This window comes from Oxyura jamaicensis, chromosome Z (assembly GCF_011077185.1).
Source record: "Oxyura jamaicensis isolate SHBP4307 breed ruddy duck chromosome Z, BPBGC_Ojam_1.0, whole genome shotgun sequence".
Classification (NCBI taxonomy): Eukaryota; Metazoa; Chordata; class Aves; order Anseriformes; family Anatidae; genus Oxyura; species Oxyura jamaicensis.
This window is the reverse complement of record NC_048926.1, coordinates 30,545,321-30,569,278: the sequence shown is the minus strand read 5'-3', so window position 1 is coordinate 30,569,278 and position 23,958 is coordinate 30,545,321. Positions and strand designations below refer to the sequence as shown.

General features: G+C 35.8%; 1 protein-coding gene across 3 annotated transcripts in view; it reads right to left on the bottom strand.

Moving 5' to 3' along the window:
- The window catches only part of KDM4C (lysine demethylase 4C), a 284,404-nt gene that overhangs the window by 11,879 nt on the left and 248,567 nt on the right, over nucleotides 1–23,958 (bottom strand). For all 3 annotated transcript variants that reach the window (XM_035309601.1, XM_035309602.1, XM_035309603.1), the window contains 2 exons: nucleotides 17,599–17,784; nucleotides 13,515–13,685 (listed from right to left, as the gene is read on the bottom strand). In XM_035309601.1, coding sequence (XP_035165492.1) covers nucleotides 13,515–13,685; nucleotides 17,599–17,784 — 357 coding nt within the window. The remainder of the gene's footprint in view (nucleotides 1–13,514; nucleotides 13,686–17,598; nucleotides 17,785–23,958) is intronic.

Sequence of the window (23,958 nt, the reverse complement as noted above, 5' to 3'; positions counted from 1 at the left end):
TTTCTTGGCAATTATGATATGAATTCATCTATTTCAAATTCATCACTTATTTAGGAAATAACACAAATCGAAGAGCCTTTGATTTCTTCTAGGTTAATTCAAAACAGCCATACCAAAAACAAACATCTTTAGTGTATTCAGAGGAAACATAAAAATCTGTGGTGTGATCCTTGAAGACAGCAGGCTAAATTTCAGTGCTCCTTAGCAAGTCATCTGCTACAGGTGTGGCTCATATCTTCAGGCACTGGCTTAAAGAAGCTTGTAAGTTAAAGTAATAGTAGAAAGGATGCTGTACTCTTTCATGTGAAGATTGTAGTAGGAAATGAAATTACTCTCTGACTCCAGATATCTGCCAAAGTTAATTTACAGAATCTCTGGTCTGAGAGAAAGCTAGACAGAGAAAAAATCTTAGAAAGGATAATATTGGCATAGCTGATGCAAAATATTTTAGTATTTAATAGGGAAAAAAAAAATAGATTGACTTTTTTTCCCACAGTGAGATTGGCAGAAGATGGATGAAAAGATCTAATGACCACAACACATCCGTTAAATAACATTTTTATATTTTTTTCTTTTCAGAAAGAAGAAAAGAAGCTCTCAAAAATATTTCTGAATATTCTGAATTCCTTCTGAATCTAGCATCAAGAAAAGTTTTTCAATAGCTTGTACAACATTCTGCAACAGTCAGCTTATAACAAGTTTGATGTTTCAGAAGCTTAACTGGAAGCACATTCAGAAAAGTGTCAGCAGGTCAAGGGAGGTGATCCTCCCCCTCCACTCAGCCCTGGTGAGGCCACACCTGGAGTATTGTGTCCAGTTCTGGGCTCTCCAGAGCAAGAGGGACATGGATCTACTGGAGTGAGTCCAGAGGAGGGCTACAAAGATGATCAGGGGACTGGAGCACCTGTTGTACAAGGACAGGCTGAGAGAACTGGGCCTGTTTAGCCTGGAGAAGACTAAGGGGAGACCTCATCAATGCATATAATCTGAAAGGAGGGTGTCAATCGGATGGAGCCAGTCTCTTTTCAGTTGTGCCTAGTGACAGGCCAAGAGGCAATGGGCACAAACTGAAGTACAGGAGGTTCTGGATGAATATGAGAGGGCATTTATTTACTGTGAGGGTGACAGAGCACTGGAACAGGTTGCCCAGAGAGGTTGTGGAGTCTCTTTCTCTGGAGATATTCAAAACCCTCCTGGATGCCATCTTGCACAATGTAGGTGATCCTGCTTGGCAGGGGGGGTGAACTAGATGATCTTCAGAGGTCCCTTCCAACCTCAGCCATTCTGTGTGATTCTGTGATTCTGTGAATCATATCCTTCCAAACCTGATTCAGCCTCTGGTGAATGTGGTATGTGATTGGTGAAGGAAGGAGTCAATTAACTCCCTTAACTTAAAGCAGTAAGATCATGGCCAAAAAGGTAAATATTGTATTTAAAATCAAAGCAATAGCATTGGTCATTGTATCTCAAGAATTTGTTTGAAAAGAGAAAAATGCCATATGGCATCGTTTAGAGGAGGTATAAACCCCTCCAGTAGTCTGATATTTTAAATTGTTACTAGAAAACAGTCACAGTGAAAATGATAAATTGCCAAATACAAGTATTTGTTCAAATCAGGAGGCAACTTTGTGAAATCATGTAGCTCTTTTTAATTTTTTGACAATGTGATCCTGCCCTGATTCAAGAAAAGATACAATGATAAAGGTCTCTGATTTGATCCTCCAACTGATTACTACAAAGGGCTACTAAGATGGTCAAGGGCCTAGAGGTGAAGACATATGAGAAGGGGCTGAGGTCACTGGGCGTGTTCAGCCTGGAGAAGAGGAGGCTGAGGGGAGACCTCATTGCAGTCTACAGCTTCCTCACAAGGGAGAGTGGAGGGGCAGGTGCTGATCTATTCTCTTTAGTGACCAGCGATAGGACCTGCAGGAATGGTGTCAAACTGTGACAGGGGAGGTTCAGGCTAAATATCAGGAAAAGGTTCTTCACTTGTTGTCGCTCACTGGAACAGGCTTCCCAGGGATGCAGTCACTGAACCAAGCCTGTAGGAGTTTAAGAAGCGTTTGGACTGTGCCCTTAGTCATATGGTCTGAATTTTTGGGTAGACCTGTGTGGTGCCAGGAGTTGGACTCAATGATCCTTGTCCTGGGTCCCTTCCAACTCCAGGTATTCTATGATTCTATGATTACCTCTATTAGTATGTCTTGTTTTAAGAGCTGTATATTGGCTCCAACATGAGCATTCTGTGGAATTTCTACCAGGACAAAGGAAATCAATTTCCATCTTGATAGGATCAGAACATTTTCTGAGGGAGATTACTAAATTCAGTTCTTGCAGCTGTGCTCCTACAGTGAGCTTAGTAGGGAAGAAGAGAATGAAACATTGCAATGTAAAGCACATTTCCAATCAGTATGTGACAACCTGAAGACCTTCTTCTACAATTAATGAATACGACTGGAGACCAGTTTTCCCTGAACATAGCCCTAGGGCATTCAGATATACATAACTATAAAATGAAGATTAACATTTTCAGTATATACAAAAATAAGACCAAACGTTTGGAAAGATATTGAAGAAAAATCAATCTATGTTATACAGTATAAAGTGGGAATATTGTCTGCAAGAAGTTCAGTTTACTCATACTCACCACCATCCTATCCGAATAAGCTTAAATTGTTTCCTTACAGCTGCACTGTTTGACAAACCTGAGGTTCATATTCATGAACTAGCATAATTTATTGTATTTTGTTAGATATATCCTTTCACATGCAGAGTGGCCTCTTCCTGTTCAGAATTGTTTTGTTCTTCTGGAACTTGCTGAAACATTTTAAAGCCTACTATACACATAAATTTCTTCTAGACATTTTCCAGGAGTTTTTTTTCTACAAAATCCACAATATGGAGCATCAAACTGTACTCAAAAATTAACCATGAGAGCAAACATAATCAAGTGGACACCTCTTTATTTAGAAGAGTATTATCAGAGCCACCCCTATCACATGAACCTGAGGAATTCCAATTTTATTTTCCTCAACGCTAATAGAATTGCTTATCTGTTTAACTGGCAGGTACAGTCCTGAGCTCTGTTATTTTTCAAAACCCTATGCTTTAGACTGTATTCTAAATAGAATATTTGTTCAAATTGTATTCTAATTATAGCATTTTTCTCAATGTCACTTAACAAAAATTTTTCCAACTCCTTGACATTCCTGGGATTTGCTTGCTGATTTGCATTGTTTCCAAAATAAAGCAAAAAATGCCTCACTGCTTATTCAAATTCTAGTCAAATAATATTGGCAGTAAAACACAACACAGGGCTACAGTGGGTCCATGTGGCTCTTGCAACAGGTTTTGTGAGCTAGCACGTACTTCTAATACTGCTTTTACTGTATGACTGTAATGCAGCAAAAGAATGAAATATACAGAAATTGTGTAAATAATTTTGATTACTGGTAAGGAAATAGTATAGAATTTTTAAAAATATAGTCAGAATCTGGCTGGCATTATTTATTAGGATGGTATCTATTTAAAGACAGCTCAAATATATGCTCGAAACTTGACAATGGTAAATATTTGTATCAATTTGTTTAGCTAAATACATTTTTGTCCTTTGAAGTTACTCATTATTTCTATACCAGAAGACATCAAAAGCCTCTAGGAACACATCCTCCAATCAATCAACTGTGCTCTTGCAGGAAGGCTGTATAAGAGTCCATTTTGTTGTGCTGCTGCCTTCTCTGTCAGAGTGCTCTTGAATCTCACTATGCTGCCTGTCATGAAACTTGAGGAAAAGGAATGTCCAAAGGCAGAGGAAGGCAGCAGCCTGGCTTCAGCTCCTATTGTGCCTGGTGAGACATATCCTTTATGTATTGTTCTGTACCTTACTCACAGGGGCCATGGTACAATATTCTAATCCTCCTGGCAAACTGAAAGAAGATAATCTAGCCCTTAGGTTTTGAATATCAAAGAGAAACCAGGTACAAAAAGAGATGAATTATAGCTAAATCAGACTGTAATTGCAGTAAGCATTTCTTCCTATTCTATCTCCATTTTATTTTTTTATGCTATCACTTATATTGTATTTGTAAATTCATACATCGGGTTAAATTCAAACTGTGAAATAGAAACTGTCTATCTCCTATCCTCCCGCATACTTCAATCTGTAAGAATGGCCCAGACCTTAACAGCAGTCTATCTAACCACAATTTGCATGGAGCAAGCCAAGATACTCATAACTCATTTGAGCATGAAAAATTCCATGGTTTCTGAAAAATACCTTAAAATGAATCCACATTTTCCAAAACACAATAACCAACACCTCTATCTTCCTTTTATGGAGGAACTGAAATTCATTTCATAGCAAAACAAAAAAAAATTAGAAACCTCAGTGGAAGCAGTTACTTCTGACAACACAGATAAAGCACACTTACTACATTTGATTTTGAAAGATAATACTTCAAATGGACTTTTAGATTACGGGATTACAACATGAAACAAGTATGAACAACCTTGGCCTACTTATTGTGCTACTGCACAGAAATCATCCTTCCATTGACTGTAGTTGAACTGTAGCAGTCACTTCTAAATTTTTGCCCTTTCAAATTAGGAACTGAACTTAATTTACTAACATAATTATTGCTACTAAGATACCTACAATGAGGCAGTGCTCTCTGCACTAACAGAACCCAGATGAATATTGTTTGAACAGGAAGGAGTGAAGACGAACTGAACATGTAGTGCACAAGCTGTCATGAAGAGTCAGCTCTTGCTGTGCAAACCCAAGAGGGAACAGGGCTTTCCGCAGAACAGGAAAGGTGCCTCCCCTGTACCCTCTGAACAGTCCTGATGATGGAACTGAAATGTCCCCAGGGCCATTCTGCAAAAGCACTTAATGCAAGTTGTCTCCTCTGCTTATGTTACTTCAGCTAACATTAACTTTCAAATTTAGTGCTTGCGATTAAGCTCTCACAGACATGCTTACCAGTAATTGTTTCACAAGGAGCATGACCAATGTGATTACAACTAACACCTCTGATTTAGAAAAGCTTGTCATACAGACAAATAACATACTGCAGCTGAAAACAGTGAGTCTATCTACCAACACTATCAAAGCGGAAGTGAAGTAAAAAATTGTAGAAACTCTCTGAAATCAGCTGCTGATGTCAAGAGACTGTTAAACTGTATTTTTCTTTGGGAAACTGTTAGTATACAGGACTTACGCAAATTTTTAGAAACACAAAATTAGGTTTCATATGTTCCAAGAGAATTTGAATGAAAAAGAGAGTGGTAGCTAATTTGCCACAGTCAGAATTTTATCTAAACAGGAACAGCAATTTACACAGTGCATTAGCATTTGAAAGAGCAGGCCTGATTCCCAAGAGTGCAATTCTCTTTTTGAATTGGTATAAATTCAATGAAATCACCAGATTAACAGAATAGTTACTGTAATTCAACAAATTTAACATTGGATCACAGACTGCATAGTATAAAAATACTTTGAACTTGTATATAATATTTTATCCTTAAGATGTACTGGTTCTTCTCTTACAAAGTGAATATATTTTTTCACTGGGGAAAAGGGAAAATAGAAGTCAAATTGAATCATGCATTCCTGAATACATCAAAAAAATTTACTTTCTATTTAGCTTAGAAAATTACTATTTCAACCAATATATGGTCTTTCAGCAATGTATTAATAACACAGATAGATGCATAATGCTAACTGAGAGATGCAGAACTGCCCAAAAGACCACAATTCTAACTCACTTTGCAGAACACTACTTAGGATGTCCAGGCTGGTTCTGAGAATCACAGTAGGGTTCGGAGGATACTAAGGAAGCCTTCATTTGGGGTACAAAATGCTCTTATGAGACAAAGCTTACTGAAAGAGATGGGAAGGTAAAGTGGGCAAGGACACCAGAGCATCTGATTCATTGTGCTTGACTGAAGTATGAGGCCTCCTTAGTACAGTGGAGAACTCTTGCCTCAGTTATATGAGATCCTGAATCCTACCATACCCACCTCCTTTCATGGCCACATATATCATATTATCACAGAATGGTTGAGGCTGGAGGCCATCTGGAGGCCATCTGGTCTAACCCCCCCAACCTGAGCAGGGGCACCCAGAGCAGGTTGCCCACGGCCATGTATGTCCAGGCAGCTTTTGAAGATCTCCAAGGAGGGAGATTCTACTACCTCTCTGGGCAGCCTGTGCGAGTGCACAAGCAATCCTGAAGTAAAATAAATAAATAAATAAATAAATAAATAAATAAATAAATAAATGTTTCCTGATATTCAGGAGGCCCCTCTTGGAGGCCCCTCTTGTGTTTTAGATTGCGCCCACCACCTCTTGTCCTAGCACTGGGCACCACCAAAAAGAGCCTTGTACTCTTTGCACCCTGAACAAGATCCCCCCCCCCATGCCTTCTTTTCTCCAGATTCAACAGTCACAGCTCTTGTAACCTTCCCTTATAGTAGGTCTCCAGTCCCTTAATCATCTTTGTGGCCTTTTGTTAGACTCTCCAGTACATCCATGTCTCTCTCTTCCTAGGGAGCCCACAGCCAGAGACAGTGTATGAAGATCTGAAGATTTAAAGTTCCTAGCAGATCTGTTGTAGTCAGAGGACTACAATGAACACTTCATGTTTTGCTCCAGCTTTTCTCCCCATCCCAGTATAACACACACAGCAAGTTGGAAAATAATCTACTGCTGAAATATAGAGCAAATAGGGTAAATTACCAGGTATGAAAACCCAATAATTCTTGGTTAGCACCAAAAAAAGTTGGGAGGGAAAATAATGCTGTTCCCTTGCTCCCAGCATTCCCACTTCATCTGTTGTTCCTATCTGACTCCAGAGTTTTCACTGTGCTTCACGTGGTCATCATGGGTGTGTTCATCACAGCCCTGGACATGAACGCTCACTCACTTAGCAGACACAAGCATTTCAATACATTTCTGTCATTCAGCTGCTTCACTGCAAAATCAGCCATTTTATCTTAAACTGCGAAGTAATGGATTATCTTCCATTTTGTTTCTCCTGCTTAGCTGTGAGAACATCACCTTCAACTCATGTAAAATCTGTATTGATAAGGTTCCATAAAGTATTCCCTTATAAAGTGGAAAGGACATTATACACAGGAAATTTTGTAAAGATAATACTTACATTTGAGGGTTTAATTTACTCTTAATCTATTCTATATGCATTTTTATGCTTACCTACTAAGTTTCTACTCTTTCTGGTATAACAGGAAACTAAGAAAAAGCAAAAGCCACAGAAAAATCACTTATGTTCTCCACAGTGGAGTAAAGTGAAAGTAACTCAGTTAAATCAATACGGTTATAGTACTGTAAAACAAATTTCAGATTACACTAAGGCTATTGCATATTTTAGTGCTTTGCAGCTTCAAGTGTTACAAGATGCAATGAAAGCCTCCACCCTGAATATACTTCACTTTTACTTTTAAATAAGTCTGATTTCAACTTAGTAAGACCACAGTTCTGAAAACATAAATTCATTTGTGTTAGTATTCAGAAGACACAAAAAGTGATTTGTATGTGTAAAGCACAGCATTCTGTGTATCAGCTCTTGCAAACTGAGTGAAGTCCACAATTTCAGAAAACAATGCTAAACTAAATTTCTCAGCTCACATGAAATTGAAATCAGTTCTTCAAAACATATATCCATATTTATCTTTTTCACGTACTTTAAATATTTTAAACAAAACAAGAATTCTAAATCCTGAATATATTTTTACAAATCTATTTAACAAGGAAAAGAAATCCAAATTTCCTCCTCAGAGACAGTTCACACAGCTTTCAAATTTGCTTTCCAGAATTTTTCGTAAGTGTTTATTAACGTTCACACTGGACAAATTGCTGAGTAGTAACCTCCCCTACACAGCAGGTGAGTTTATAATGCTGAAAAAAAAAAATGTACAAGCACAGTATGAGTACTGCATTATTTAGCTCAGAGACTCAACATTGTCTCAGTTCAGAATTTTTTTTAAAAAAAAGGTTGCTAAACCTGTTCTAATTCATTAGACCTCTTTTCCCACATCATGCAACCAGTTCTGAGAACCTTTTGACTAAGTTTATACCAAATACAATCTATCCTGTTGTTCCCTTCAAAAATCCATTGCTTTGTTTCCTATTTTACGTTCTCAGAAATTACTGATGCTGGTGATACTGAAGTGCACTCAAAGTATCTGTGGGTTGCCCAGAGAGAGCATGAATTCAAACATTCTCATTTCCTTAGCCATTCTCTACAGATTTACATGTCAGTATAATAAAATGAACAATAATCTATTATTCTCTGTCAGAAGTCTAATGGATCCTTCACAGATAGAAGGAAGCAGGTATGCACTACTACTTAAGGTTTTGATTTGATCAGGTAGACAAGCAGAAAACAGTTGTCAGAAGAGGTAAAGAGAGGAAGGCAGACAGAAAAGAAGCCGCTTGAAACCAGTCAGGAGTTTAGTCATTTATAATGCCAGACAATGCTGATAGGGGAATTACAGAACTCTGATTTGTAGTACAGATTGTCAAAGAACCACATCCTTACAAGATGACCAGGGCCAGAAAAAAGTCCTTTATGTTCATATCTATGTGGATATTGAAGTATTGTTGAGACTTATGTTCTAGCCTACTATTTCCAAAGGTTCAAGCAGTATGTTTTTTGAAAAGCAGTAGCCACACATGCATTAACACATACAGAAATTGAGAAGCTGATTAAGTGTCCAATCAATCAGTCCACACTGCTATAGACATAACTTTGAGCTCTGACTCTGGACATCTGATCATAAGTATCTTCCTAATTTTTCTTTCCTTTCAAAAGCCTAATTTTCCAACAACTTTAGAAATGAATGAAAAAACACTCTTCTGAACTATTCCAGCACTTATTGCACCAGTGAAAGCCACTAGTCACAGACAGATAAAGTCACTAGGGAGAAATTATTGTAAAGAAGTAAGATTTTGTTCTTGAAGCTACACTCCAAGCACTGACACCCCAGGGCCCACGAAACACTACCTTTTCTTCCCTGAAGTTGCAAAAAGTCCCACCTACATAACGGTACATTGCAGTTTTAAATTGATGTTCCCTTCAGTCCGCCTGTGGAGGAAATAATTTTTGAAGAACTGCCCAGATAAATCCCATTGGTTCTATATGTCAAAGGGTGATGAAGTAAATTTGTTCTGTCTCTCAACAGTCTTACAATAATATCCTTGGGACAATCTGTATTCAGCCTTACCCTGACACCTATACAATGCAACAATGCAATTAGTTCACCTTGTCTTGGGCAACTTCCAGATTATAAATGCCTATGCAGCTTCAAATCCCTGGCAGACATCTAGGCTAGCAAGGATCATTCAGAATCTCAGTAAGTTCATAATCAGCAAGAAAGAAAAGATCATTGGCAAGCCTATGCACACAATATATGTATACATTGCAGTGTGGGTCATGAGTTGTTAAAGTTTTCATTTCATAACTTTGCAAGGGTGTAAAGTGAGCATTTGTTGGCAAGGACTGAACAGGGACTGCAAAGAAAGTCTCTGAGAAAGGGTTTATTTTTTAAATAGCTTCTCAAATTACATTGCTGTGATACTGGCAGGTTTTTCTTCAAATACTAGTAACTAAAATGTGCTCCATTTTATTATAAAGAGAGGAGAGGATAATAATTTGGGGCTGTATGAAATTTAGGTGCACATTGTAAGAAGTTGTAGCTTTCTTGATAATTTCAATGATGTACTTCAGCTGTCAAATTTCTAAATAGCCCTGTTCCTCCCTTGTCTGACAGTGGTGAATTTAAAGTATTGATAGACACAGAAGTATAGAGCTTAATCTCCACTGTCCTCTTCACGCTGAAGGCTCTCTTGGGTCCACTCCTGAAACAAGGTACTTACATTAGTATCAGCATAATACTGTTAAGGATTCCAGGTGTCACTGTGGGTATTTTAAAAAACAGTTACAGACAAAATAGCAAGGTGCTGGGTGGATCAGCTTGATACTTTCAAAAATTTCTTGTTCCTGCTGCTTGTTCCAGCTCCAATTTAAATGTTGTCTTAAACTACATTTTTACTAATTTTATGGTATGCCCTTTAATGCCAAATGCCAAAATGCCCTTTAATAGTCATCTTGCTTCCTCATCTCTTACAATGCTCTTGCTAGTAAGAAAATTTACAGAAGCATTCCATAACTACAATAGCATTTAGGATGGTGTTCAATATATTGCTTTTAATCAGTAAAGTCCACTTCAGGTTGTGAGCATAACAATCCACAGGTCAGCTTCAACATCTGAAAGGAGAATCCCTGAATTTATATACCTGATGGCAAGCTAAAACACAATGTAGGCATGTCATGGCAGCATGAGTAAATGCCCTCGGTTTTGTTCACCTACTTTGCTTGATTGCTGCAAGGTGAAACCATGACAGCAAACAATTTTGTGTAAACTGGCTATGGGTGAGCCAGGGTACTAACTAGGGCAAGCGGCCTGAAACAACATCTATAATTTCAGGAGAGGTGTGCCCACCTCTCCTTTAATCAGATGTCCCCACACACTCACATTTAGCAAAGCATGTTGACTCTGCAGTCTTTTTTCTTCCTTGACATAAATACAAATCATTGAGACCTTTCTTTACCCAACCAGGTACGTAGCAAGGCCTCCCTCTTTAGCTGAGATGTGAGTAATGTAATGTGGGAAGAACTGCACCCTCAGCTCAAAGTTGCATATATATGTATATATATGTACATTTAATTATACTCCTGGTAGGCATTATTGACAGCTACAATATACAGAGAAACAAATAAAACTCCCAGCTAAATAAATCTGACTGAGGATATTCATTCTGAGCAAACTGCCAAGCTGAACCACTGAAGACACGTCCATCAGGTACTAAAAAAAAAAAACAGTGAGAAGCTCTCCCTAGCTGAGCAGGCTAAAGACATTTCCTGATGCAGAATCTGTAAACTGACATCTGCCCTGTTGAGTGAGACAGAACTCCTCCTGGTATTGAGCTACACAAGCTATAGGGCATTAATTGTTCAAGAAGTAGCAAGTGCCATGCTAGTTGTTTGGTGGAAGAAGTTACTCAGGACTGCAGCATATGTACTCCCCACATGTGTGTTCGCATAGTTAAGGTAACCACTAAAGCTGTCATCTCACCTCCTTTAAAATACCACATACTATCCCCCTCATTGCAGTCTTTCTGTAACTTGCAGAGGAAGTTGTCCTGCTGTTTTGTTCAGAAAAAAATGTACCCATACACTTCTTTGCACCCTCTCCCAGCCACTGGGTAGAGGGAAAGCTGACTGCTTAGCACATCAAAAAGCTATCTAATGGGTTTAAACTCTGTAATTGAGGAGTGATTACTCTGAGAAATTCTGACAAGGTAGAAATCAAGTAACATACCCAACCAATAACTTGAAATAAAAAGAACCTATATAGCTACACCTATATATCTAACACCTACAGTTAACAAATCCTGATCTATTTAGCAAATGTGAACTTAAACCATGAAAAATACATATGAGAAGAGAAAAATGTATACCCTTATTAGGTAGTTATTGAATGCTTCCGTGCAAACAGTTTCAAGAAGCTTCGAGACTGAAATTTCCCTGTTTTCCTCCTTAAAAATAAATCACTGTATCTGAACATTGGAACTGTGGCCTATTGTGAGCTGAGCTGAAATTATGTAGTGGATTCAGCGTATAGTGGAAAAGCAGAAAGCTGCTGCTATCTTTGTGAGCTAGTTGAAAAGTGAAAACAGATTAGAAAAATAAGTTCTTCAATAGGCAGCAACATTGCTTTCACACCAGATTTGATGAATAAGTCCTCCCAGCAGCATTAACACCAGATACGCACATTGCATGGATTAGCAAGTTTTAGTCCAGGCAGAAGAAAAAACATTTTTTTTTTCCTTTCCAGTAACTGCTGCAGGTATATTATCTAATGAAAACACAAGAAGATTTCTCTAAGGAACGTGAAATTCGTTTGGTGTTTCCATCAAACAATTATATGTTGTTCATCCACTATCTGAGAAGCACTGAGGCATATCCAGACCTGATTACATTTAGTCTTAGCTCTGGATCAGACTACCCCACTAGGGTGGCAAGCAGTTTCTCATCCCTGCCATACCAGATCCTTAATGCAGGCATACACAAAAGAAGGGTTTCTAATAACAATACAGCCACATTTGCTTAAATCTTGATCATCCTAAATCAAAATGCCTTTGATCATTAATAGAGCCTTTCAGACTGTTTCAAATTAAAGGATAAATTTTCAAAGACATGTAACAGGGATTTGCTGACTGTTTTCTATTAACACCAGTGGGAGGTAAACAGCTCCATCCCTGTATTCCGTTCTGAAATGTACCCTTTCAAATGCTGTGTTTTCAAAAGGCATCAGACTTTTCAACGACTAGGAAGCTTCTAAGAACAACAGTATAATTTCCACTGATGCTATCTGTCCGTTAATGCTACTTCTAGGAAACATTAGGGTTTCAGAAAACAGAACAGCTCAAAGACATTTTACAGAAAAAGAATAGGGAATGCTCCTAGGGGTTGTGCCCCTGGATTATGTATTAATAAAGTATATATTCTTATGTGTATGCCAGACTCTCCCCTTCTGCAATACAGCGCAGGACACAGGGCTAAGTGAAAACTGGTCTTGAAACACATAGCACTTCTGCATGCCAGTGCTCCCTTGAGCCTCTAAGTTCTAGAGATAATTAGCAGGAGGTACACCAAAAAATCAGCTCAGCACAAAGAATCCTCAGAGGAGCATGAAGGTTAAAAAGAATTATAGTCATGTTGTGACACAAATCTCATGCAGCATCTGATGAACAGAACAAAGGTTACGATCCCATCTATTCATTCTAAACATGGAGGGAAACAGAATCTTTCCTCAATTTTCTGCAAATTCTGTTCATACCACCAAGTGCACAGTGTGGTTCTTAACAGTTCTGAAAAACATGGTCGTTTATGTAAGTGCATAAGGGAAATCAAAATCTCAATTGCTTTTTGGAAATGCAATAAATTACACATTCTCCTCCCCACTGATTTTTATCATTAATAATATAATCTCACAAACTAAACACCAGAAGGTGTAAACAAGTTGTTATAACAGATTCATGGAGCTATTCTTTCCATTACATTAGGATTTTTCTATTCAGTAAGGAATTTTTACAAGTTATCTCTGAGAGACAGATAAGGATACATGGAACTCCCTCTCTCATATCCTTTATTAAATACGTATTTCTTGTTTAATTAAAAGGCTTTGTAAGATTACTTCTGATACATTTGGTCAAATGGCAAAGACTAATTAGAACAACCACTGTTTGAAAGCCCATTAGAAAATAATCAATCTCAGCAGCAAAAGTAACAAACATGTAACATTACCTCTTCAAGGTTGTAGTTCAAGATGTTCCAACTCTCTAATTTTCAGAAACAGAAATAAAATGTGAAACCATCTAACACCCTCCCCCCCCAAAAAAGGGAACAGTTATCTGAGAAAGTACTTACCACAATGTCTTCAGGAAAAGTATCTCGACTGAAGGAGCCATCATCAAACATAACCTCATAAAAGAGCTGAGATGTCACTCCTATGACTCTGCAACTATAGTATCGTGTATTTCTGTGTTTCGTTATGACTGTCTGCCCAACTGTAATGGCCTTCTCACATGCTTTAGTTCTCTTGAAAAAATGAAAAAAATGAAAGAAAAATTTTAAAATACCAGCTGACTCATCAGAATTGTATCTATGTTAAAGCAGAATTGATGACAATTCATTGCTCAGTAGAAAATCTTCAAACACAGAATTGTTCCTCACAATCATGATCACATGGATTTGTTTTACACTCAAAGTTTTTGCATTTTATGAGAAAACAAACAGCATCTCAAGAATAAGAAATTACAGCACTCAAAAATACTTTTGCATTTGATGCCTTCAAACCATTTGCAGAGGAGCAAGAACACTTAAGCAATTAACAATACTTAAATTTTTTTTTGTAGTGTTTGAAGAGAGAACATGGTGAACTTAGACGATGGACTTGTACTGTTTTAAAAGGTGGGGTTTTCAAGTACTGTATTTTGATATGGTTTTTCATAATTTGTATTTTGCTGTCTGGGATGACATAATTTAATGCATATCTGGTTCTTGTCAGAGCTGTCTACAGCAGTCTTATCTGCGTAAGTTCTTAACTAAGGCTGTGCTGAACATTTGCTTTAAGACTTCAGTATTGATTCATTCTTCATCACTTACTTATCTAGTATATTAGTAGCATTTTTATTTTTTTCACTTTGCATTCCATGCAGCTAGTTATGTCAATCAGAAGTATAGCAGGGTTGTTAAACTATGCAAAAAACCTACATCAATAACTGCTTAATGGTTTCTATGAAAAAAAAAAAAAAAAATAGAACTTTCTAAGTCAGCAAATGCTCAGAAGCTCACATGATGCTGACAGCTGTTACACATCAACTCCCAACTAATGTGTATCTATGAACTTCCCACATAAAAAACAACCTTCTTCACCAGGAAAAATAAAATCAAGAACTTCTTATCCTAATAAGACTTTACCAGATAATTTTTGACTTTAGTCTATTCACTTATTTGAAAAACAAAACAAAACAACAACAAAAACAAACAGAACTGAAGTAGAGAGTATTAACTGAATTACTCTCATGAGACAACAGAAAGCAGAAGTTTGAGATTACACTACAAAAGTCCAAGGAGAAATACCCCTATTACAAGGTTTAAATGTTTCTGAAGTCTGAAAATGGAACTCTTCTGAGAAGGTGAATAAGCATAACATAGTATTTTAAGCGACAATAGAGTCATTTAATGATAAAATTTTCAGAAAAGAAATGCCATAGCTCATTAGAACAAATAAGGAATGTATCCTAGTTCAAGGAGAAGATTATTTTTAGTATGTTGTCTTGGTAGGATTCTTGATTTATTTTCCAGAAAAAAATATTGACAAGCACACTCTGCAATTGATTGCATGTCCCAGAGAACATTCCCTGTCAGAAAATCCTAAGAATTTATTGATGTTAAGAATGTCATTTTTGATCAGAAAGGACAGCTGTTATGTAACGGAGTCTATCAGATTAAAGAAACAGCTGTGGTAGTTACCAGATTATTGAGAAAGCTGTAGTTTAAAAAGCATGATTTTCTTTAGCAGTACCTAAGCTAAGGATGAACTAAGATAGCAGCAGAAATACAGAAAACAACCAGATACAATGGAAAAAAGATTAACCTCTCCTTCTGCATGTGAACTTCAAAATGATAAGAGGGAAAATGACTTTCTCCTACATGTTCTGTGTATCAGGGCACAAAAATCTTGTTAAATATAAAACTAATAGAAAAAAAAAACTAAATGTATATAAAATCATAATAAATAGTTATCCTGAAATAGGCATCTAACAGATATCTAAATATCTAGAAACCTCATCGGACTACAGTTTTTAATGGAAGATCTTTACAATTTCTTTCTAAATGTAATAAAGATTTGTTTGACAAAGAAAGATAACTCTAATTTCATCATTTTAAGCATGTTCCTCTGAACTGCAATTTGGGCATCAAAATGATGCATGACATTTCAAAAACCATGCTAATTCATGATTTTTGAATAATATTTTCTTCCTATGTCATGTTTTAAGACTTCTGAAAATATTAAGAGGCTGGCAGTGGTTAGCAGACAATGTCAAGCAATGACCACTGCATTCTCATAATTCAATGCGAAAAGGATCTCCAGTTTCCACTTGACAGCATCCCTTCATCCACTGTATTCTACAAAGGTACAACCTGGCTAATAATAGCATAAAACCATTTAAAGCAGCTCAAAAACATACAACAGTGGATTTTTTCTAATTCCTACCCCAACTGTTCTTTCTAAAGACTTTCTAAATGCAAGTAACTGGGCCTGCCTAGATACTTATGATCACAGTTTTGAAATAAAATATCACCCATGGGTATGTTTGCTTCCATCTGACTTTCTCTGACCCTAAGTGGTGTGTTTTGTGTTTTTTTTTGTTGTTGTTGTTGTTGTTTTTTTGTTTTTTTCCCCATTAGTGTTGTTGTATATAACTTCTTTTTCTCATTTTCTAGTGAATAAGGGAGTTTTAATCAAAACAAATCCATCTGGTGCACCCACTCTCAATTGTAGTTCTTGTGATCTGATAACAAAAAGATGTGAGCGTTGTATTTCATGTCCAGAAATGAACATGGTCAAAGAGGAAAAATCAAAAAAAAAAAAAAAAACATGACCTCCTGTCTGTAGGTAGCAAATCACAGAGCCTTACTTGCATACTACACTGCAATTCACACAAACTAAATAATGGAGTGCAGCAGGAATATTCAAAACCATTCTGCATAAAACAACTTTTCTGCTAGCAAACTTACTTGTTATTTCTGAAGCTGTATCATCAACAGATAAAAAAGACATGTTTACTTTTGAGTCTGTGGACTCAAACCAAACTCATTTTCATAAAAAATACATGAACAACAACAATATATAAATAACAACCATGCAAAGTGTACTGGTGTCACACATTTACATTTTTTGGAAAGCAGAATTTTTTTAAATGCCTAACATTTCTGGAGAAGTTTTAAATGGGGACACAGAATTTGTTTGCCTTTTTATGAACTACCAGCAGACTGAAATTCAGGATTGGCTGAATGCTCTAGTTGTGAGGTATTATATTTTATCACAATAGAAAGAAAATCTTACTCTGCAGTAGTCTTGTCATTAAGACCAAAGATTCACTGACAGACTCTTGAAAGAAAGACATACCTTATATAGATATTACCTGTGTTTCTTCCACTTTTAATGGACAACGAAGATAAAATACTTGTTCAAATAAACAGTTTGCAACTTGGGAATTCCCAACTTGACTAACTTATCAAGTTATTTCCTTAATAAGACTGCATTAAGTTCTTCTAGTTTGCTAGGAAGCGAACTTTTAAAAGTTTTAAAAAGCCCACTTTTAAAAGCCCAAGATAAATGGCAAGAGTTCTCTCTTAACTGAGACAGTAACAATTCATTGGGATAAAAGATATTAAAACCTGCAAGACAGTTAAAACAAATTCTTCATGTGTGTCATATAAAATTAAAGGTTTCCTCAGCATAGGCTAGAAATAAAAAGAAACAGTAATAATATGATTATTCTTGACATAACAGTGTTGCTTTGCCAGTTGACAGAATGATTGTAATTGGTTATTTGTAAGACATTGTTTGGCTGTGGTATAAAGAATTTACATATACACCACGTCCTTTATCTCCCAGTATCTGTAACTATTTGAAAGATACTGTGATCTGGGTATTTGTTATACATTCCAAGTTAACAAAACAGAGAACTCAGAGACTTGTTCTGCTGTCAAAACAAAACATTCAACAATGACTCTAATGCAAAAATACGTTAGGCATATCAAGTAACATTTCTCCTAGGTAACAGCATAAGAAAAAACCTTTGAGATGTAATAGTTTGTTATGTATGGAAATATGATAGAGATATTATTCTTAGTGTGCACTCTTTCTTCCATTTTCTCCAGAAACATATTTTAATTCTGTAATTCTGTTTTCTAACAAACCATTAAACAAATTCCTTACCACATTCTGGTTGATCTTGTGCCTGAAACATGTAATGTAGACAACATACGGCCAGTCATCAGGTTCCATCAGCACTCCTGCAGCATGGGCACAGGTTACATGGAAGGAGGCTGGACAGCGTCCATATGAACACTGAATGCAGGCACCAGAGATTTTCTTAACTCTCTGTCTGCAGAAAATACATTTCTGTAGAAGCAAAAAATATATATATATATTTACCATACTACCACAACTCCACTGACATCTGCACGTATCTCCAGGACTGAAAAGTTATTTGTGCTTCACTGTTCACATTTTATACCTCATACAATGCATCACAAAAGAATAAACACTTATGAACGGCAAGGTAATTTTGTAATATGGTAATTAATAGATAGCATATTTATTTGTTTCTTTTTATGTAAATGTAAAGACAACCTGTTTTAATGCTAAGCTAAGAAAACTGATATATAGATAGCTATACAGAAGCTTAATTTCAAATTCCATACACTAGTCTGAAAATGAACCTGCTCCTCCTACAGTAGGTAAATTTAAAAATCTATACATAATTCTGCACAAAGTAACAGCAAGACTCAGAAACAGAGTATTCCCACACAAATGCAGGGCTATATATGACTTTCAGATATCATTTAACCCAGCCCCCTACTTTGAAGTTGGACTAAGTCTATAGCTACACAGGCTTTAGGAGATGGGTAATCTGACATATCCATGCAGAGGTTTCCACAGCATTCCGATAACCTGTTACAGTGGTTACTTCTCCTCAAAGTTAGAAATGTTTTATATCATGCTTTTGCATATTTCCACAGATGAAGGCTGTTCCTACGTCTGTTTTCACTTTTTCCAGTCTGTTTTTTATTGATTGTGTATTTCATATAAAGGTAATAGAGTAGGCCATATTTCTCCACTTCATTTATAAAAACATTATGACAGAAAGCCTTACCAATGCCAAGACATTCCATATTTACTCCTTCTCCCAAAATGGAGACTACATCAAAATACAGTAAATATTCTGTGTTCCTGTGATTCAGATTTCTTAATGCCTCTGCTTCAAGGCTTTTGTAAGTACAGGGCTTATATGAAACAAATGAATAGCCCTAAGCAGAGCCGTAAAGTAGGTCTGGGAAATTAGCCCACTGTACCATTAAAACAAAAGAACAAAAACTGTGTTATATCATATACGGGACTTAGTTTCTGATAATTCTCACCACAGACAAAAAAAACAATGTTAGCAATTGTTATTGAAGATCATCAAGTTATCTCAGCTATTATAGAGTATAGCCATAGGATTTTACTTGATATAGAAACAGTGAATTCAGTAAGTTAAATACATAATGTGGGAGCAGAGATTCCTTCCGTTTGTTCTAATTTTTTTAGTCACTGATTTTGTCTGCCTGCTCTGCGAACAGAAGCCAGAATAATTTTGATTTATTTCTTACTGTATAATTAATAATTCAATGTATTTCACATTAACTCACATCAAATTCTTCTTTCCAGGCTACCAGAAATTTTGGTTTATTGATTATCAATTTCTATATTCTGAAGGAAATCTGCAGAAATTTTATTGTAGATGTCAGAACTTATATATTTCAATGGCTTCTGGCAGTCAGTTTATGATTTCTTCAAGTGCTAGCCCTGCCAAGTTCATCAGTTATTCAGGGTTCCAGCTCATGCATCACTTTGAACAGAAAAAAAGATCTTCAAATTCTGCCGTTGTATCCAACCCCTGAAAGCCAACAGACTGAATGGCTTTGCACAAACATGTAGATGTAGAGCTCAGTGACATGGCTTAATGGCGGACTTGGCAGTATTAGGTTAAAGTTTGGACTTGATGGAGTTCTTTTCCAACCTAAATGATTCCATGATTCCATGATTCTATGATAAAAATAGCATCTGACATCTGGAACTTAGTTATATTTTTTGCCTTCATTCACGAACGGGGCCAGAATCTAGCTCAGTCTGCTGTAGCAGCATTATGCTTGAAAGACTAGCATGAAGTAAAGATGATTTCACCCAATAAATGTTCCAGAGGCTTATCTTATAATGCTGATATCAATCACCTTGTGTGTTTGTATTGACATGCATGAAACCATATTCAGATAAATAAAGTAACTGTTTCTTGATGGATCTTAGGGATATTTCTGTAAATACATATTCAGTACACAGTTAATTGGGAATTCCTGAAATGAAACAGAACCACAATCTATTATATTGAAGCTCTAGACACTGAGATCATGCAAATATATGGCTCAGCTTGAATGCTTTTTCACACATATTCACAAGTCAGCTTGACCAAAATAAGAAGGAAAGACTGAGTATGAAACACTCACGAGCATTAAAAATTCTAAATATTACTTAGTGTTGTCAATGGAAATGGCTACACATTCTGATTGAAAAACTCAAAAAAATGGAGGTCAAACAAAAATCAGGGAATGGGGAAAAGGTAAATAAAACAGGAAAGTGTAGGTAAACTAGCAGTAACTTAGGGAAGTATGTTACAGCTGGAAATGGTGGTCTCCTTAAATTACTGGCTGCATGTGTGCAAGGCAGCAAATATATGAATGTTACAACATGCTTCTATGTTTGTTCTGTATACTACTACAGTATCATGAAAAGTTCAGAGGTGTAGAAATTAAAATATTACAATGGTTATGCTTCAGAAAATGATGGAATTACAAATACATACATATATGTACAATTGTTCTTGCAGTTTAATATTTTACGATTTAATACCTATGAGAAGTGCAGAAGCTGAGGAAAATAAAAGGAAGAGGACAGTCAGAGAAAACTGCTTAAGGCAAGCTGGAAGTGCAGCTGGGAAAACTGAAGAGATACCAGATTTAATGAAATGGCCAAATCCACAGAAATTGGAACAAAATATCATCCCTTTCAATAATAGAGTCCAAGTTTTCTGTTCTCCAGTCCAGGTTTAACTTAACAAGAAATCAAATTGACATATTGTAGGAAAAATTATTTCCCACATTACTTTTCAGAGTTACAATTTGAAAATATTGAAAAAATAAAAAATAAACTATGATAAACTGTCAAATTACAATTGGCTATATTCTGTTTTCTGTCATGCTGGTGTAAAACTACCATACTTCTGATTAACTTTTTATATAAAAGGAACACTACTTGGCATAAGTAGTTATATGAATGCAGACTTCAAGCCACACAATATATAAATGAAAATGCTTCCTGTGTTTCAACAACGAAATTAATCCTTCTCAATGCCAAATACATGGAAGGTAGTTGTTACATCAGTTAACTCCAAACACACATTTGTCTTCTGTGGTATGCTGTTATTTTTCCCTTAGATATCAAAAAGATTAGGATCACAGATATGCACAGGGAAGTTACTGTATATCCAGAACAACAAAAACAAAAATCCTATTTCTTCTTACTTTTACGAAATACCAGAAAAATTCTGAATAACAGTCCTCTTTCAGGAAGTACAAAAATAATCAAGTTTGATAAACAATGAAATATATCTTATTACTTCTAAGATGCTCTGTCCTTTGTACAACACTGAAGGTCATGATGTAGATGTATGTTAGCTTTACAATGAGTCTCAATCCTAGACATGAATTTCAAAAATTATACATATGTACAGATAAAAGGCATTTATACAACATTTATGAAGTAAATTCACAACTTCTACAACTGTATCAGACAACATTTTCCCTTTCAGAGATACAAGAAAAAGCTCCTTCATCTTTAAAAATAAAAGTCAAACAGTTGATCTAACATATTTGATTAATTAAAACCAGGCTAAACTATAAAAATCTACTTTGCATAGATTTTAGGAACCTTAGCTGAGCTACATACTAAACTGTGTATTTTAGCTGTTAGTAGTAAATTGAACTGTGCTATGTCTGACCCATATCAGCAAGTCTTTCCCTCCATAACTTGTAAATAGGAATGTATTTCTTATACTCTCGTTTGGGACTTTGCTGAATATGAATTCAAATTGATTTTATCACCCTTCTCTCCCATTCTTACATATATATTTATATATATATATATATGTATATTCTTACATATATATATGTACGAATGACCATAATATGGTCATTATTGACAATAACAAATAATATATATGTTTTGTTCTGTTTTGTTTAAAAATATATTAAAAAATGAAATAAAGAAAAAATAATAATAATACAGTGGCAAAGGGAAAAGACATCAAAATTCTGAGAGAAAAATGGGAATCACCACTTGCAAATATGAAGAGACAGTGGGGGAAGAGGTTCAGAATCAATCTTAATCAGAGATCCAGATGCAAAATGAATTGGGAAATAAATAAAATTGTTTACATAACTGGAGATTAAGAATATAGGACAGAACAATGCACTGCAATTTTCTAGATGGTGAAATGACCTATTTTGCCCCCAAAGTGAAAAAATATTGTCACAAATGGATTTCATAATCATGGAATAGCTCTTTAATATTAATAAGTTGCAATTATATAAAAAGCATGGATTTTAAAGAACTCTGAGAAAAATGAATGGCAGCATTTTGCAAAAGACAGACCACTGATAGCTTTCATAATAATTTGCACGCATTTTTATATAAATAATTTGACATTGCTTCCCTCAAATAGAGTAATATTTTCAAAACCAAATTCCAGTCCCTAATAGGAACATGGATTAAATACAGTAAAACTGCTTTCTGAAGCAAGGATTTATGAAAGCAAGTACAAGCTGATGGTTGTGGCTGAAAGTCAGGGCTAGATTTTAGGAAACAATCTGGAGTATTGATTTCTCCCAAAAGTATTCCTATACCTTAGCAGGAAGAGTGATTTATATGAAAATGCTTACAGTAGTAAAGCATTAAACTCTACAAAGCGAAGCAATTCTGAGAGAGCCTCTAAAATTGTTAAAGTTAAATTTCTTAATATTATTAAAAATCAACCCATAAGAATTTCTTTTCTACTGCTGCAGGTTGTTATTAACCGCTGGTCAGTAACTGAATTACATAATCTCATTCTTTTTCATATAGCTGGCAATTTTGGCCGTTTAGGTATTATTGGAAACAAAGACTAAGAAAGAAACACCAGTGTAAAGTTTAGGAACTTAGTGAAAAATCACACGCAATTTTTTTCTTTCTGTGAGATCTTTAGCATTTTGTAATGAATCTGCTTTGCTTCAGAATTTATATCACCATAGAAGCAACATTGCTGTTGTGCATGATCACATTCAACATTTGACATGTTGTTCCTACTGTAACCAAAGTAAAGTACCCACAGGTTTTAACAGAGCAAAGATTTCACAGAAAATACTGAGAGAAGTATTATATCACCAGCTTGTCAACTGTTGCAACTTGAGATACACAATGTAAAATGCATAGAGAAACTAATTTTTTCTTTCTCCGGTCCAAAAGCGTAACATGGGTTGGAGCCAAGCAAAGACTACAGTCTTGTCTTACTGGAAGTGTTGGCTAGGAGGTACTAGCATCAAGATTTGTTAACGAGGCACAATGCAATGAGAAGATACATAGTATGAAGACATTTGACACATTATCTGCAGATCAGTGAGCACATGTTTTCTCCACAACCATCTTTCAGAATACAAAGTCAGCACTTAACTTTGGCAGATAGTGTGTTTCTATGGAAACAAGCTCATTACTTTTTTCTTTTTATGTTTCCCTTTATTCCTGATTAATCTAAACCACACTGAATACTTCAGCTATGAAACTGACAGAGCTTAGAATCAGAAAGAGTTCCTTAGATCATCATCTATTCCACTTCTTTGTTCAACAGTTTTAGACAATTACATTACAATTAACCAAGAACATTGTTAGATGAAGTATCAAGAGACTATTTTGCATCCCTCTGGTATTTCAGACTTAACAACCAGTATCTTACGGGGATTAAAAAAAAAAAAAAGAAAAAAAAAAAAAAAGTTTGAGGAAAGTGATTTGCAATTTCCTACTACTGAGCAAGTCTTCCCATAGCATGATGGCACAGCAAATTAAGGATAATAGACATTGTCTAAATATAGGTGAAATTCTGTTAATCATACTTTCCAGCAGAGAAGTAAACAACACACTTATGCATCAGCATCAGTAAGAAACAATTATTTTCTAATACTTTTGAAATAATGTAGGTTTTAGGTCCACTCTGAAGAAGTGAACTTGCAAGTCATGGCTTTGGAATTATCTTGCTTAATTTTGATTGAAACGTGAAAAGATGTTGACTTTACACCAAATATACATATTGCTTTAATATAAAGTTTTAAGAGCTGATAAAATATTATCAGGTTTTGACAAAAGTATGGATACAGTATAAATCTACTGTTTTGATGAAATTCCTAAAGTACCAATAGCATCATACTTTGTAGCAATAGCAAAGAAAAAGCATAC